Source organism: Lactuca serriola, chromosome 5, assembly GCF_051521515.1.
Source record: "Lactuca serriola cultivar US96UC23 chromosome 5, Lser_US96UC23_V15, whole genome shotgun sequence".
Classification (NCBI taxonomy): Eukaryota; Viridiplantae; Streptophyta; class Magnoliopsida; order Asterales; family Asteraceae; genus Lactuca; species Lactuca serriola.
In genome coordinates this window covers 346,529,895-346,545,768 of record NC_136412.1, presented here as the reverse complement: position 1 = coordinate 346,545,768, position 15,874 = coordinate 346,529,895, and the positions used below count along the sequence as shown (strand labels likewise).

General features: G+C 36.1%; 2 protein-coding genes across 2 annotated transcripts; both read right to left on the bottom strand.

The window, feature by feature from the left end:
* Window positions 1-6,514: 6,514 nt before the first annotated feature.
* On the bottom strand, window positions 6,515-8,081 carry LOC145051090 (uncharacterized). Its single transcript, XM_078999233.1, has 2 exons — window positions 6,687-8,081; window positions 6,515-6,544 (listed from the first exon to the last, which is right to left on the bottom strand). The coding sequence occupies exons 1-2, from the start codon at window positions 8,079-8,081 to the stop codon at window positions 6,515-6,517; spliced, it is 1,425 nt and encodes a 474-aa protein (XP_078855359.1).
* Window positions 8,082-11,519: 3,438 nt separating this feature from the next.
* LOC145055479 (Peptidase C13 family) lies at window positions 11,520-15,623 on the bottom strand. Its single transcript, XM_079003822.1, has 12 exons — window positions 15,365-15,623; window positions 14,725-14,924; window positions 14,502-14,543; window positions 14,254-14,398; window positions 13,937-14,166; window positions 13,797-13,854; window positions 13,639-13,716; window positions 13,444-13,532; window positions 13,279-13,360; window positions 12,768-12,926; window positions 12,294-12,482; window positions 11,520-11,860 (listed from the first exon to the last, which is right to left on the bottom strand). The coding sequence occupies exons 2-11, from the start codon at window positions 14,910-14,912 to the stop codon at window positions 12,306-12,308; spliced, it is 1,248 nt and encodes a 415-aa protein (XP_078859948.1). The 5' UTR covers window positions 14,913-14,924; window positions 15,365-15,623; the 3' UTR covers window positions 11,520-11,860; window positions 12,294-12,305.
* Between the last annotated feature and the right edge of the window lie 251 nt (window positions 15,624-15,874).

The window sequence follows — 15,874 nt, the reverse complement described above, 5'->3', positions numbered from 1 at the left end:
ATATATATATATATATATATATTATCATGTTTAAAAAATAAGAGGTAATTTGAGACTCACTGCTACCCTGCACCAACCTTTGCACACGATTGTTTGAAGGCACGACTTCGACAAGCATTGACAGTTGGGGGGCCAAAAAGAACCCATTGTAGTTTAAATGACTTTGGTGACATTGATTACATTAAAAAAGAACCTGTACGTGTCAGTGAGAATTCCTCCACTCAATCAAAAAACGGAAAAATACGAATGTACGACAAAGAGTAAAGAGTACATCGAATTCAATAATCCTAGAAATTGGGGAAGATACTGTTAACGTTGTTAAGATATTTGTAGATAGCCATTTTCTTCAATTCTAGGTGCTAAGATAAGAAATATTTGATCCGAGATGCACTACATCTATTTTTGTATTTTATGTGCGGATAAGAGACGTTTTGTTAACCATTGATCTACATATTTGTGAGACTTGGAAAAGCAATTAATAACGATTCAGAATTAAGTGGTCATGCATATACGTAAGAATTGTTATATGGAACTTCTACATAATGTCATGAGATGATGCGTCTTTCACGTGAAGCGTATGTACTTTTATGCAATCAATTTAGACGAAACAATTGGTTGTAAATAATAGGCATATAAGTGTTGAAAAAAATGGCTATGTTTTTTACAATTATTGTACATAATGAACGATTTAGGATGATCAAATGAAGATTTCAACACTCCATAGAAACTATTCATAGATGCTTTAATGAGGTTCTACAAGCAATGATGATTTTTGCAAAAGAAATTATAGTGGAAATTGTAAATTCTTCAAAACATCATAATAGGCTAAAAGAAATATTTACAGGAGCAATAGGTGCGTTAGATGGAACTCGTGTGCATGCAGCGTACCTATTGATCAACATACTCGTTACAGAGAAAGAGAATTTATGACTTCTTACCGTAACATGAGGTATTGGTTATCCAATTTTCGACGATGACTTGCGTCAACTAAAGAAATGGTATTTTGAGCGCCCATGGTGTTTTGAAGCTGAGATTTTCAATCCTAAAGCAAATGAGTCCTCATTGTTTTTCAGTGCATAGTCGTTGCTTGTTTCGCATTCCATAATTTCATAAGGAAATGCAATATTCATGAAGAATTATTTATGGCATTTAGGAAGAACACATGTTAAGAAGCACTATGGGGAGAGAGTACCAAACAACCTCTTAAGTTATGGAAAACATAGACGACATGGAATGGGGTTCAAGGCAACGAAACATACTTAATATGAAAAACTAAGAGCATGTATCTTAATTTCTCAAGTACCAAACAACCTTTTAAGTTTTTTTGTTTTTTTTTTTAAAATCATGAGTGTGCGACTTTTAAAAAAGTCTTTTTAAGGGTAGTAAAAAACTATTTTGTAAAAGAACTTTTCTATTTCCCAAACACTTTTTTAAGCTTATTGGCTAATGAAAAGCAAATAAGTCAATAAATATTTTTCAAACTCAATCCCAAACGCCTAAGGTTGTAAACGAACACTAATGGATGCTTTTTCTTGCTCGTTCGTTTTAACTTTAAACTATAAATGAGCGAACACGAAGACTTAAATGAACATAATTTTATGTCCATTCGTTTAACTGATAAACATTATCAAATGAGCATAAACAAACTCAAACGTACTTAAATGTACATAATTGGACACTAAAGAACATAAACAAACAAATATATGTTAACTTAAACGAACAAACACATACAAACATGTGTGTACATAAAAAATCTATCTATAATAAATTAAACAAACGAACATAGATTAATGAACGTAAACAAACATTCACAAACATAAATGAACGAAGGAGAATGTTGTTTGTGTTTGTTCGTTTAACTAACCGAACAAGATATCTTGCACTGATACCATAATTCAACCTCATAGTCATTAAACCGAAGGGGTTGTGTTCGAGCTCGTGTAGCCCTCGCTAAATGAATATCTTCAGATTCAGTGTGCGTGGAATAATTTTCATTGCTAAAGCTGGTGGATATAGGAGATGCATTATTACTATCATCATTAGAAGTGGGAGTCACCTCTTGGTCAATGGTGAGATCATCTTCGTGAGACTCTGCGTGAGAAACAGCTTCACCACATGTGGCAACATGAGTTTCACTTGCATTGTTGTCTAGCTCAAAAAGTTCTTCTTGTTGCATATTCTTATTTATTAAATTTGATCCCATTGGAAACTGATCTTCTAGAAATCGAACATCCCTAGAAACAATTATTTTTCTGTTTTCTAAATCATATATTCGATATCCTTTTGTACCTTGAGGATACCCAACAAACAAACCTGGTTTGCCCCTAGCCTCAAATTTGTCACCCTTAGTCTCTGTACTTCGATAATAAGCCAAACAGCCAAACACCCGCATGTGATCATAAGTAGGTTTGTGACCGAAAAGTATCTCGTATGGTGTGATACCTTGCAAAACTTTGGTTGGCATTTGGTTTATCACATATGTAGCTGTCAAAACACACTCACCCCAAAAAAGCTTTGGTAGGTTTGCTTGAAAACGAAGAGCATGTGCAGTTTCTAACAAGTGCCTATGCTTGCGTTCAACCACACCATTCTGTTGTGGTGTATGAGGACAAGATGTCTCTAAAACAATTCCTTCTTGCGCATAAAAATCACGCATTTTATTAGACACAAACTCACCCCCGTTGTCACACCTTACTCGCTTGATTTTCTTTCCAAATTGAGTTTGAACCATCTTGTGAAATTCTGAGACATGTGCTAGCCTCATACTTATGTTTAATCAGAAAGGTCCAAACTGCTCTACTAAAGTCATCTACAATTGTCAAAAAAATAAGATGCATTGCTAAGAGGAGTCCTATACCTACCCCACACATCACAATGTATCAGATCAAAACAAGAAGAAGTTTTTATTTCACTAGCAGTAAATGGAAGTCTAGTGTGTTTTGCTTTAAAGCAAGCATCACATTTATTAATTTGTTCTTTATTTGAAACACTAACAAAATCTAAACTCGAGATCTTCTTGATTGATGGGTGCCCAAGCCTTTTGTGCCAAACCTCAAAAGTCGACATTAAAGCTTCATTTGTCTTCATCTTCATACCCCTCATCCGATACAATCCTCCATTGCGACTACCTGCTCCAATCAAGTGCTTCGTTGTGAAAACCCAAAAATTTCCGTTACTTTTAACGTCAAAATTAATTACGTCAAAAAAAAATTAACCAAATTTATCCCGAAAATATTTTTGATCGGATTTAAACCTGTTGGAATATTTTAAATAATATTCGTCAAGCGAACCAAAATTAAGGAGGTATAATTTTAAAATGTTGTTGTGTTTAACGGTAAACGTGAAAAACCCCGTTCGCGGTTGGTGTTGGGTGAACCCCCAACCAGGGCATAAACTCCACCCTATATAAGGGTTTAGTGGGTTTCATTCCCACATTTTTCCCACCTTAGACAGACACTCTCTCTCTTTACAAATCGGGTTTGCTCCAAAATCGCCTCTTTCAAGCCCCAAACTAGTAAGTGATCTACCCTAACTTGTTGTTTAGCTCATTTAACTTACAAATTCGTGTTTAAATTACCCAAAACCCTCAAGAACATGAGTTTACGGTCCAAGAACACCTTCTTAGACCGTAAACACTCATAGATGGGGTTTTAATGCTCAAAAACCCTTCCAAACCACTTATGGAGCTTAGTTATGACTTATGGGCTTACATGAAAGGACTTAGAACACAAAAATCGGAACAAATGGGGAGTAAACATGAGTTTACGGTCTAAGAACATCCTTAGACCGTAAACCCATCTTCATGGACCATAAACACTTATTTAAGTGTTAAACTACCCCTCAAACACCTCCAAAAGCTTCCATGAGTGTCTAGAGCCTTGTAATCCTTCGTTGATGCACCAAAAACATGATTCATGGACTAACATGAGTTTACTGTCGTAAACTCATGTGTTTAAGGTAGTAAACTCCTCAAGAACATCTTCATAGACCGTAAACACCTTTCCAAGGTGTTTAAGTGCCTTTAACACCTTCCTATGCTCATATAAGTGACTAGAACCTTGCGTGCATGAGTTAGAACCACCAAACAACAAAAGAAATGGGCAAACATGAGTTTACGACCGTAAACTCATGTGTTTACGGCCGTAAACTCCTCAAGGAGTGGTCATGAACCGTAAACTCCCTAAAATGGTCCATATGAGGCCTTAAGCCCTTCTTATGCCCTAGAATTGAACCTAGCCTAGTTTCACCAGTGTTATAAGGCCTTAATGCATCCAAGAGCACACCACCCATGAGTTTACGGTCGTAAACTCATGGGGATATGGTCATAGGGCCGTAAACTATATAAAGAGTTTACTCTTGAAGAGTAAACTCCCTAATTGGGCCATACACTCCCTTAGATGTTACCCGGGACACTCCTAGCACTTGACCAAAGTGTTTTCCGCTCATTAGGATGCGTATATGTGTTTAATTAGTATTATAATTACTAATTGTATGTAAACATATGTCATCATATGTTAATAGGTCACTAAGCGTGTTCAAGTCTTTACTTGACACCGAGCACCCAACTGGCACCTCCGCCCGATCCACTTACAACAGGTGAGTTCATACCCCTGAATTAACCTTTTAAATGTTTTCACATGCTTTTATGGGGGTAATACAAGTTAAAACATGCTAGTTATAATATCAATCATATGTGATTAATAACCCGCATGCACAAGGATTTATTACACTTTCAGTTGTTTTACCAAGTATGATACTATAAATGGTTTTCCAAAACGTCTTTACTTGTTTAAGTCTTTCTCAAATTGTCTCTTGCGCTGTATGTTGTACTTCAAAACCAGTTACAGCAGTATGTTAAACAAAGGTTTTTCTTTACTTATATTGTTTTATCAAAGTTATATTCAAAACTTGTTTATGAAAGATTTTCAAGGATTTCCAAAGGTCTTTAAACTTATTTTACAAAAAGGATATCAAGTCACAATATTCTTAAGTGTAAAGGTTTTCCAAAGTTTTCGTCAAAGTTTTCTTCCATGCTTATATGCTTCTACTTCGTTAAATGCATGTTTGTACTTGTATAGTTATATAAATAATGTTTAAAGGACTTAGGATGGCTAGTTCGCCCTATTTCCTTTTCCTCATTTGGATGTGGTCTGGTGGGTATCGGATACCCGTCCGAAGGTCGTTTAAACATTAGTTATATATCATGTATACATATATGGACATAAAAGCTCTCTCTCTCTCTCTCTCTCTCTCTCTCTCTCTTTCTCTCTCTCTCGCTCTCGCTCTCGCTCTCGACCATTACATCGCCTTGGGTAGCAAGGGCATCCTTCCGTTCATCACTCATAGATCAGAGACACTAGTAACTATTATAGGAATAGTTAGGAGGTTCTATTCACTCTTTCTAGTACGAGAATTCCACAGGAGTCGGTTCATACGCGAGTCTATGTCATTTCTCCAGCGCCTCTATTAGTACTCAGAATACGAGATGCATCTTCAAGACACGGATCTCCCCGTCGTTGAGTTGGTAACCAGAGTCTCCTGTAGGGAGAGCGGACATTGTGTGTATAGATCTATACGGGACTGACACTCCCACACCCTGACTTCTAGCTACAGTCCACGGCCTACCAAGCCAAGGGGTGACAAATGTCACATTTATTTCGACGCTTGCAGGGCGTCATGTACTCTAGTGTCGATCAATATGGTTACGAGTATCTCCATGTTTACCTTATAATTCATGGCCCTAAGGTAACGAGAATCTAACATTGTATTCTTGAAACAACCCACTTAGGACTTTTTCCTTGTTTTAGACCTTGCTAGCTGTATCTTTCATTTGATACTGTCTGGGGTCTGTGTTTCTCCATTTTAGACCTTGCTAGCTGTATCTTTCATTTGATACTGTCTGGGGTCTGTGTTTCTCCGTTTTAGACCTTGCTAGCTGTATCTTTCATTTGATACTGTCTGGGGTCTGTGTTTCTTTGTTTTAGACCTTGCTAGTCGGATCGTACATTTGATACCGTCTGGGGTTTGTGTTTCCTTTTGTTAGACTGAGTCAGACGTATCATTCATTCGATACTCTCCCGGAGTCTATGATTTCTTTTGCCTTAGTCAGCAGTATTTCTGCCGAGGCATATGTTATTTTCCCCTAGTATTCTACTAGTGATACTCCCCTACTCTCTTTAAAGTCAAATACCGTATTTTGGTAATGATAGTGTTTAAGGGAAAATTACTTTTTACAACATAACTCTGTCGAGTCTTGGTAGAAGACTGCTTTTATTTAGAAAATATAGGATTTTCTGGAAAGGACGCTAATACACTGTAGATTCTAAACTATTACTTTTCATAAAGTTATTTTGAATAAAGTGTTTACTTACACAAATGACACTAAATACTTATGAACTCACCAGCATTTATAAAAATACTGATACTCGCTTTCAAAATAACTTGTATTCTCAGGTCAGCAATAGACAGGTACACCCAGGAGCGTTTGTGAAGTCAACCTAGAACCGAGCTGCATTTATAGTAGTTCTGTATTACTTTGATGTCTCTATTTAATGTAACTTATGTAAAAATATTACTATTAATGCAATGGTTGTTATACTTTGATCACTATACTGCATATGTTGTGATACTTGACATGACGTCATCCACCCCAGAACGTTTCCGCCGTTTCGGTTTTGGGGTGTGACATTCGTCCCCAACTCCTGCATCACAAAGAAACCAGGGAAAAAAGTAACAGCACAGTTTAGATCATCTGCAAGTTTACCAACTGAAAGAAGATTGTAATTAAAGCTTGGTACAAATAATACTCCTTTTAATTTTAAACCTCCTGGCAAAGTTTGTTCACCCTCCCCCATGACCTGAACCTTGTCTCTATTAGGGATAACAACAGGTGAGTCTTTTGGGTTTTGGGTTTTATTAATCAAAAAATCACTTATGTGTGTCATGTGCTCGGTGGCTCCCGAGTCGACAATCCACCCATCATAGATTCTATTTCTACCTACCATGTTTGCCATTAACTGTTTTGTTATATTCGTTCCTTCCTTGAAGTGTTCAACAAAGAGTCGGTATTGCTCGTCTGAAAGCCCGGGGATCGGACTTGGGCCCAGCTCCACACAAGCTGCCTTGGGTTTATCTTTCTTACCGGGCCACCATTCAGGGTACCCAATAAGTTTGAAACACCCATCCTTGTTGTGTCCATCTCGCTGACAGTGAGAACATCGAATCTTATTGTCATTATCTGATTTCGAGAATTTTTGTGCCACTTTATTCACCGATTGAGTGGCTTGCTTTGACAATGGTTGTCGCTGTCCCCGCTGAGAACTATAGTTAGCTTGAAATGTTGATGCCTCAGTCCCAGTTCTTTTCACTCCACCCGTGATTGCCCTTTGCTGCTCGTCTTCTGCTAACAAATGGTAAACCGTTCCGATGGATGGTGTTGGCTTCATAGCAAGTACTTGTGTTCTGATGACTGCGAAATCTTCGTCCAAACCCATCAAGAACTCGTAAGTCCTTTCTTTCTCTCTCAACTCATTCAGTTGTTTTCCAATTCCACAATCACAACCTTCACAGGTACATCGTGGCGTGGGAAGTACCATCTGCAATTCATCCCAAATTGATCTTAGTTTAGTGTAGTAATTCGACACCGAGCTCCCATCTTGTCTCGTTACATGGAGTGTTTGTTTTAGCTCGTAAGCACGAGGTGCACCCTCTTTTTCGAATCGCTCTTCAAGGTCTGACCAGATCTCAAAGGAGGTGTTCGCATATCGAACACTTGTTCTTATCTCCATCTCCATCGTTGTGGCTAACCACCTTTTTATCATAGCATCGGCTCGAACCCATGCCTTGTACGTGGGTGATGTTGACTCGGGCTTCTTTACCGTTCCATCTATTAATCCCATCTTGTTTTTCGCCAAGAGAAAATTTGTCATCTCCTGTTTCCATTCGTTGTAATTGTTGTCGTTCAACAAGTCATTCACTTGAACTTGTTTGGGATAATCTGATGGATGAATGTAGAATGACGAAGTGGTATCAATTCCCTCATCGCTTTTCTTGCCGGATCCTTCTGGTATATCTCCCGCCATGCTCGCCGGAGATTGTTATCGTCCCCTGAAAACGACCCGCTCTGATACCACAAAGAATTGGTATAAGCTTACTTTAATTGGTATTCATCATGATAATCTCAGGTTACAAACGAAGACTACATATATAGTCTGATCACAAAAGGATAACTACCAATTACTAACAAATAGGATATCTATCTCAGTAAAGATAAGAACTAAATAAACCATGCTAATCTAATAACCGGATAATCACCAAATCCTTTATGCTGAACGGTTCACGAAAGGTTCCTTGATCGTTTGGTTCGCTTACAACCATTAATGGAAATTTGATCACTTAGATAAACTTTTTGACTTGTATGTGCTTGTTTCATCACTTGCACTTAGATAAGATTTCGCCTTTTTGTATAATACTACTTATTATCCTAATTTTACTTTTTATGTTTAATTTCAATTATAGAAATCAGGTCGCAATATGGACGATACATTTGGAGGGAATAAGTAATTGCTTTGTGAGGTACACCACAATAAATGATGTAATATTAGTTTTTTTTTGTCTGTTGCTGCGTCTGAAATGATGGCTTTTTTTTTGTCAAATTTTATTCCTTCTAATATCAAATATTAAACAGGAAACCTTGTTGCTGTATGTTGCTTTTTTTGCTGCTTGTTGGTGTTTTTACTGCTTGGTGCTGTAGTTGCTTGTGTTTGCTATTGCTTTTTTTTTTTGGCAATAGCGGGGATGATATTTGAAGTTTGTAATTTGTCGATTTGTACCTGCACTTGTTAAATTCTATTTGATGGGAGATGTTTTTAATAGTTGATTATTTAAAAGATATAAGTTTTTATAATTGTTTTGGTTTTATATCTAATATCTATAGAATATACTCTATAATTCATATTTATACCGTTTTGATTTTTTACTTATGATAGTTAATTTATCTAACTTATAAAGTAAGAAGTTTTAAAGATAAAATTCAAGAAATTGGGTACCCGGAACCGGTCTTGGGGTTCCAGGAGCAGTTCCAGCTTTCTAGAAACCGGTGTAAGTTGTTCCTGGAATCCAGGACCAATAATAGGCGGGTATCCGCTATGCTCGCCCCTAGTTGCAATAGCAAGGAGTTCTTTATCTAGTTTTGCATATTTAGCCTTTAATTTAACAAAGTTTTAAATGATCAATTTGTAAATTAACACATATGCAAATAGTCAAACATTGTAGATTTTTCATTTTCAAAGTAATTAACAAAGTTTTAGATTTGACATGATACATGGTGAATAGATCTCAATCAATTGCAATACTGTTACCGAGATTTTTCATGTATGGCTGCTCGAAACTCCTGTCCTCTTCAAAAGCCATTAAATCATCTGTCTTTCTTTTCTCCATCAGATATGCATGCTCCTTTTGTCACATGATGTTCCCTTGCATTGTTCCCGTATCTCTTGAATCTTTGTGCGTCCTTTAAAACATTGTTGTCTAAGCTAAAAGTCTTTCATACTACTTTCCATAATTATCTAGGCAATCTTAAACATTTTCATTAGATTATGGTTTATTGACAATAAAAGGTGCGTCAGATGATTGGTTTGTTGAGACAAGAGTTGGAGTTGTAGTCATGTCTTGAATATCATTCAACTTATCCATTGATGCAAGTGGATAGCTAGGTTTTAGATTTGTCATGATTCTTCAACAGACTTCCAAATATAATTATACTTTGGAGGTTATATGTGTGGATTGTGTCACTCTCTTTCATCACAATGACCACATACATGTTCATCCTATATACGTAGGTTATTAGATCATTTGAGTGAAGTGTTGAATTTGGTATATGTTTAGGTAAATGTCTCATGGTGTTGGCACAAAAGAGTCATATGGCTTAGTTACTTATAGCTTTAAGTTTCATGAACATAGCTAGAACCTTTAGAATGTCCTTTGTCCCATCATAAGGCACCATATTGAGAGAAACATATGCCCCTTTATTCATAGAGTAAATTACACGAATGGTCTCTGTGGTCCGGGGTAATTTGCGTGTTTAGTCCCTAACTTATTTTTTTAACTCGAACGGTCCTTATAGTTTGATTTGGTTACGTTGTTGGTCCCTAGACGACTTAAAATGACCGATATACCCTTATCTATTATTTTAATTGTTTTGTTTTATTAACTTATTAAATAAAATTATAAAAGAATGTTTATATTAGATGTGGCCCTACTCTCTAATATTCTTAAGAATGAAAAGGAAACCTAAACCACCGATCCGCCTTCTTCCTTCTCCCTTCTCTCCGGCGCCACCTCCACTATGCCATTGAAATCGACGTTGCCGATGAAGAAAACCTTCACACTGCTGTCTTGTTGTCTGTCGATTGTGTTCAGTGGAGGTAGGTTGCTCATTCCTCCTTCCGATATAGGGTGGAGGATGGGGAACAGCTGGAAGCTTCAAGTTAGACCCCTCCAATCCAAACAAACGACAAACCCATAGGGAGAATATTGGATGCAGGTGCATTGAATCGAGAGTGCCCTCCGTTATATCGTTAAATCGCAAATCTGTCTGTAACAATTTTTCCAATTACTGATCAATCTGTTGAGTCTCAATGACATAAAATGTTCTCTTGTGTCGATTCACCTGGATTGTATTCGAGATTTTTGTATCTTTGATTTTTGTATCAACGATTTTGGTTTTGTATTTGAAGTCCAGGTTCGATTTTAGATGTATTTCAGATTTGCTGTTGAACTTTACATTATTGTTGGATTTGTGTGTAGTTTAGGATGATTTATATGGTACTGGATCTGTAGCCTGAGATGATGACCAGAGTTGGTGCCAGGAACTGGATCTATGGACCGGAGATGGTGACCGGATGTGGTGCCGGGACAGGAAGAGGATTAACGTGGGATGGATCGGTGGGTCCCATTTTCAACAATATATTAATAGTTTACATTATTTGAAAATAACTGAAATAATAAAAAAAGGATTTAACAAAATAAAATATATTATTAAGGGTAAAATAGTCATTCTAAGTGTGATAGGGACCAAAGATGCAACAGAATCAAACTACAGGGATGGTCCGAGTTAAAAAAATAAGTTAGGGGCCAAACGCGCAAATTACACTAAACCACAGGGACCATCCGTGTAATTTACTCTTATTCATAATAATAGTAAGCATATAGTGATGCACAGGGTACATAAAAATCGATGATTTCACATGTTTTCATAAAACTTGCTAATCGATCAAATCCTCGTTAATATCCATCCTCACAAAGACGATGTTTTCTGAGTTTCTCTAAGAATGGATACATGCCTGTAAATATATTATAGTTCGAAGAGAGGAATATTGTATGTGGCAGAAATCTTTGAGATGGTTACTTGGTAGGTGGTCATGAGGTAAGACTTGGGTGGGTAGATTCTTTATGTGACAAACTAACTTATGTTGATGTAGATTATGAATACCTACCTACATGCTTGAACAATGAACAACCAAAAAGAAAAGAATGTCCTAAACAAAACTAGATATGTCAGAAGATTTTATATCATGTAGAGTTATAGATGATCCTTTCTATAATATACAGATTATACGATTACCGCTACAAACATATGCACTAAGCTTCTTGAGTAGATTATGTTAAATTGATTCATATTAGAAATTGGAAATTTGTAACCCCAAAAGTTTCATGATGATTGTTACAAAAATAAATTGTGTAATTAGGAATCCATCCATGTGATGTAAAGACACACCCAAGGCCCAAGCTTGCTTGCATTTACTTGAGAGTTGCATATATAACAGGATGTTCTAAGCGTCTCAATTTTTCTCATTAACACCTGGAATTGTAACCAGTAAAATGACACTGTCATTTAAACTGAAACTTGAATCAGAAAAGGGCATAATAATGATATGTTTAAAATGCGCATAGCGTTTCACATTTTTCCCATTTATGCAACAACAAATTGTTTTTTTTTTTATATATACGATATAGGCATAATCTGGTAAAAGGTGAAACATTGTTGTTCAAATAAGCATCTAATTAGTAACATGTAATAATTGTTCCTGTTACTACTTTCACATTTTTTAGAGCTAAAATGAAACATTGGCATATAAAATAGGAAAATTTTGAAACTAATTATCCATAAATATGCAATGATGTTTCATTTTAAGACTAAAATATGCAAAATATTTAGCCTGTTACTACTCGCGCATTTTACATTAAACGATATTTGATTTTAAACTTTTGAAATACGACACTTTATTTCTGACCTTAATATCTATCTATGATGATGATGATGATGATGATTGCCAGGTGGAAAGTGCCACAAGGGTCAACAATCCAAGCAAACCGTAATTGACAATGGTGTCAACATTTTTGAAAGTTTGAAGCTTGTCAACCATCATATCCCATAATTCTGCATGAGGACAACTTCCATTTCCATGTTTCACTTTCACCACCTGCACCACCACCATACACTTGTCACTCCTTCCTTCATTGGATAACATTTACATAACAGGAAGAAGGAACACAAACTTAAGATCAATATAAGCGACAGTTTGGTTTGGATGGAATGGAATCAGGAATGAAGAATGATATGAGTAATTAGTAATTACATTCCATGCTCATGTAGGAATGGAATAAATTTCATATGTAAATACACATTATAGTTTTGACTCTGCTGTATACGTTATTTAGTTATAACTAGCTTAGATGGATTCGTAAGTGGAATTAAAGATCCTTACATTTGTCTCCAGATGATCAACTTGTTTCTCAGAATGTGAAGTAGTAGTTGTTATTCTTGGAGTTGGATCTGATGACACATCAGATTTGGGTTTAACTCTGTAAGCAGAACCAGTGTGGATTGTTTTCATCACTGAACCAAAGAAATTTGTCACGGGTACCTAAACAACAAACACACACAACTCAAACTCAATAAATCAAAACCACCAAATATCATTTTGCAAAAATAAAAAGTGCCATCAATTTTTGGGGAATTTGATTCTTGGGTTCTAATTTTTTAGGAGTTTGAAGAACGAGATGGAGATTATAAGGGCAAAATGGTCAATTTAATGGTTTAAGGACGAAAAAAGACAACCGATGAAAGTGATAGAACATATCCATAGAAACCAATATACCACAGGGACTACTTTTGTAATTTAGTCTAGAAAGAAACAGTGGTATGAATGCCTAGACCTTAAAAAACAGAAATTCCCTTTTCAGGAAGGATGAAACATGATGAAAAATGGCATATACCTTCTCCAATTCTTGTTGGTATAAATCTGTTCGATAATATGCAGTTGACAGCAGTAGATTAGGATTAAATGAACCAAACAGACTGCAAAACAACAAAGAAAAATGAAGTAAAATAGGGTGAGAAAACTTAATAGAACATTCAAAATGCAACATTTCTTTTTATACCTGATTAATGATGCATTGTCATACATATTGAGCCTCTCAAAGAAAGCTAACGTATAAAATGTGAATCGATCCACAACAGAGACACCAACCTATATGTATCACACAGAATTAGCAAGAGATGTTAAAAATCATGGAGTATTTCTGTATATCAAATTACAAAATTTTCAACTTGATAGAATCCAAGATAATACTCACATCAGAATCTAAGTGATGTGAATATGAGTTTTCCCCTTTCATGCTACTCCCAATAGCCAAAACACCAGGTGAATGGAGCTGAAAATAAAGAAAATAATAAAGTTATGTTTTCATTTATTTCCATACTTAATACTTTAGGTGAAAAAAAGGACCCATACCTGGGAAAAGAGGGTAGCAGCTTGACATGTATCTACCATAATCAACAGTTCCTTGAACCTAAAAACATGAACACATAAAGTTACCAATCTACAACCAATGACAAAAGAAATAACATAAAACTCAAATGGGTACTTCTGACCTACGCTTTTCTTTCATTTGTTTGACTGCATCAGCCAAATCATGACTCTGAAGTTCATCAGAGTCTTGAAATTTCAGAAACTCATCTCCTCCATGTCCTGTCATATATAACAGTATATGGCTTCCTTCATCACTCAAAAGACGTTTGGATCTTGGAACAGCATTTTCATGGCGACCTGTTAAAACTCTCAAAAAGTTCTCAACTGTCACTTCATAACCTCGATAATCTACCTGACAGATCACTTTACTAAAATCAGCACATCTTCTCTAAAAAAAACAGCTATGCAAATAAGGAATTAATTGGACACAAAAGTTGACCTCAACGTTATCTCCATACAAGTTAAGCCTATGGTTTTCATTGTTGAAAACTTGTGCAGGGTATTTGTTTCGGGAATTGCAAGCCATGTCATCTGCTAACATAAGAATGATCCTCTCATCAGGTATCCCTAGTCGTTTCACAGTCCTATACAAGATGATTAAGTGAAAGAATGACAGAGAAATGTCAATAGGGTGTGAACTATAAATAAGTCTACACAAATATAAGATTATGATGAAACACCATATACCTATACAAGGATAAAGTGTTTGCCATATGCCGATAATTAAACCTGAAAGATAATCACACTTTGTTAATTCAAAAAAGGTCAAGAGTGCTACAAAGGAACCTTCCTATCAGGTATTATAAACAGGAAGACCAAACTTAAAACTTAATCAGTCCCAAACCATGACCTAACCATGTAATCAGAAATCAAAATGACTGAAGAATCAAAAAACAAAAAGGAAAAATACCAAAAGCGTGAGGTGCAGACCAAGACTGCCCAGTTGTTGGTGTGCACTGAAGAAGAAGAAGAAGAAGAAGAAGAAGTCGAGGAAGCAGCATGTGAGAAATTCACACATGAGCATGAAAGTGATATCATAATCGCTGTTATTGTTAATATGAATCTGCTGAAAAAGTTGTCTCTCTTTCGATTCGTCATCTTCTTCAAGATCTGTTGTTTTCAAAATCATTAGTTCATGTGATAGATAGCAGATTACATCTACTGCCTATTGATTTCAGCATATCATCAGCAATTTGCAGTAGAGCATCTGTCCACTTCGATTTGAAAAGAGGATTAAGCAATAAACACCCATTTTCAGAAATCAATAAATCTTTGTAATTTTCAAATGGTGTTGGAGAAGACAGATTAATCACAGAGTAAAAAAGCAAACGGTGCGGAGAAGACAAATTATAATCGAAACAATTTTTACAGCAATGATTTAAACAATTTTCACACTAACAGATATTTCACAAACCCTAAACCAATTTTCACAACGTCACCAAATGGAAATCGCGAATCGGTACTGGAAAAAAAGGAGTGGACCAACTACAAATCTCGAATCAATACCGGAAGAGGAGAGTGAGGACCAACTAGAAAGCAAGAATCAGTACCGGAGAAAAAGAGATGACACGATGGAGAGGATACTGGCCGTAGATGATAGTGACGAAGCAGCTGCCCGAAATGACTGGTGCAGGGGGAATGAAGCCCTTGTTCGATCCGGAGTACCGGATAACTACACTGACGTCGGAGAACAAGATGTGCGCCAGAGAACGAGAGGTGCGCCGGAGATGCGAGGGAGTACCGGAGAAGAGCTGGAGATCTTGACGTGATTTTTTATGATTTTTAGACAAAATTTCACAAATGGTCCTTTTTTTCAAATTTTCCCTGAAATAGTTCTTATGATTATTTACTTATTTTTAGTATTATATAAAGCATTTTAAACATTTTTTGAAATTTAAGAGGTATCAAACCTACTACATCATTTACAATCAACTTATGCTTACCATTCAATACACATATTATATTTGTATATTTAGTAGGTTGAAAATCTTAATTGGTATCAAATCTATAACTGTTATATCATGGTGTTTGTATATTTAGTAGGTTGAAAATCTTAAATA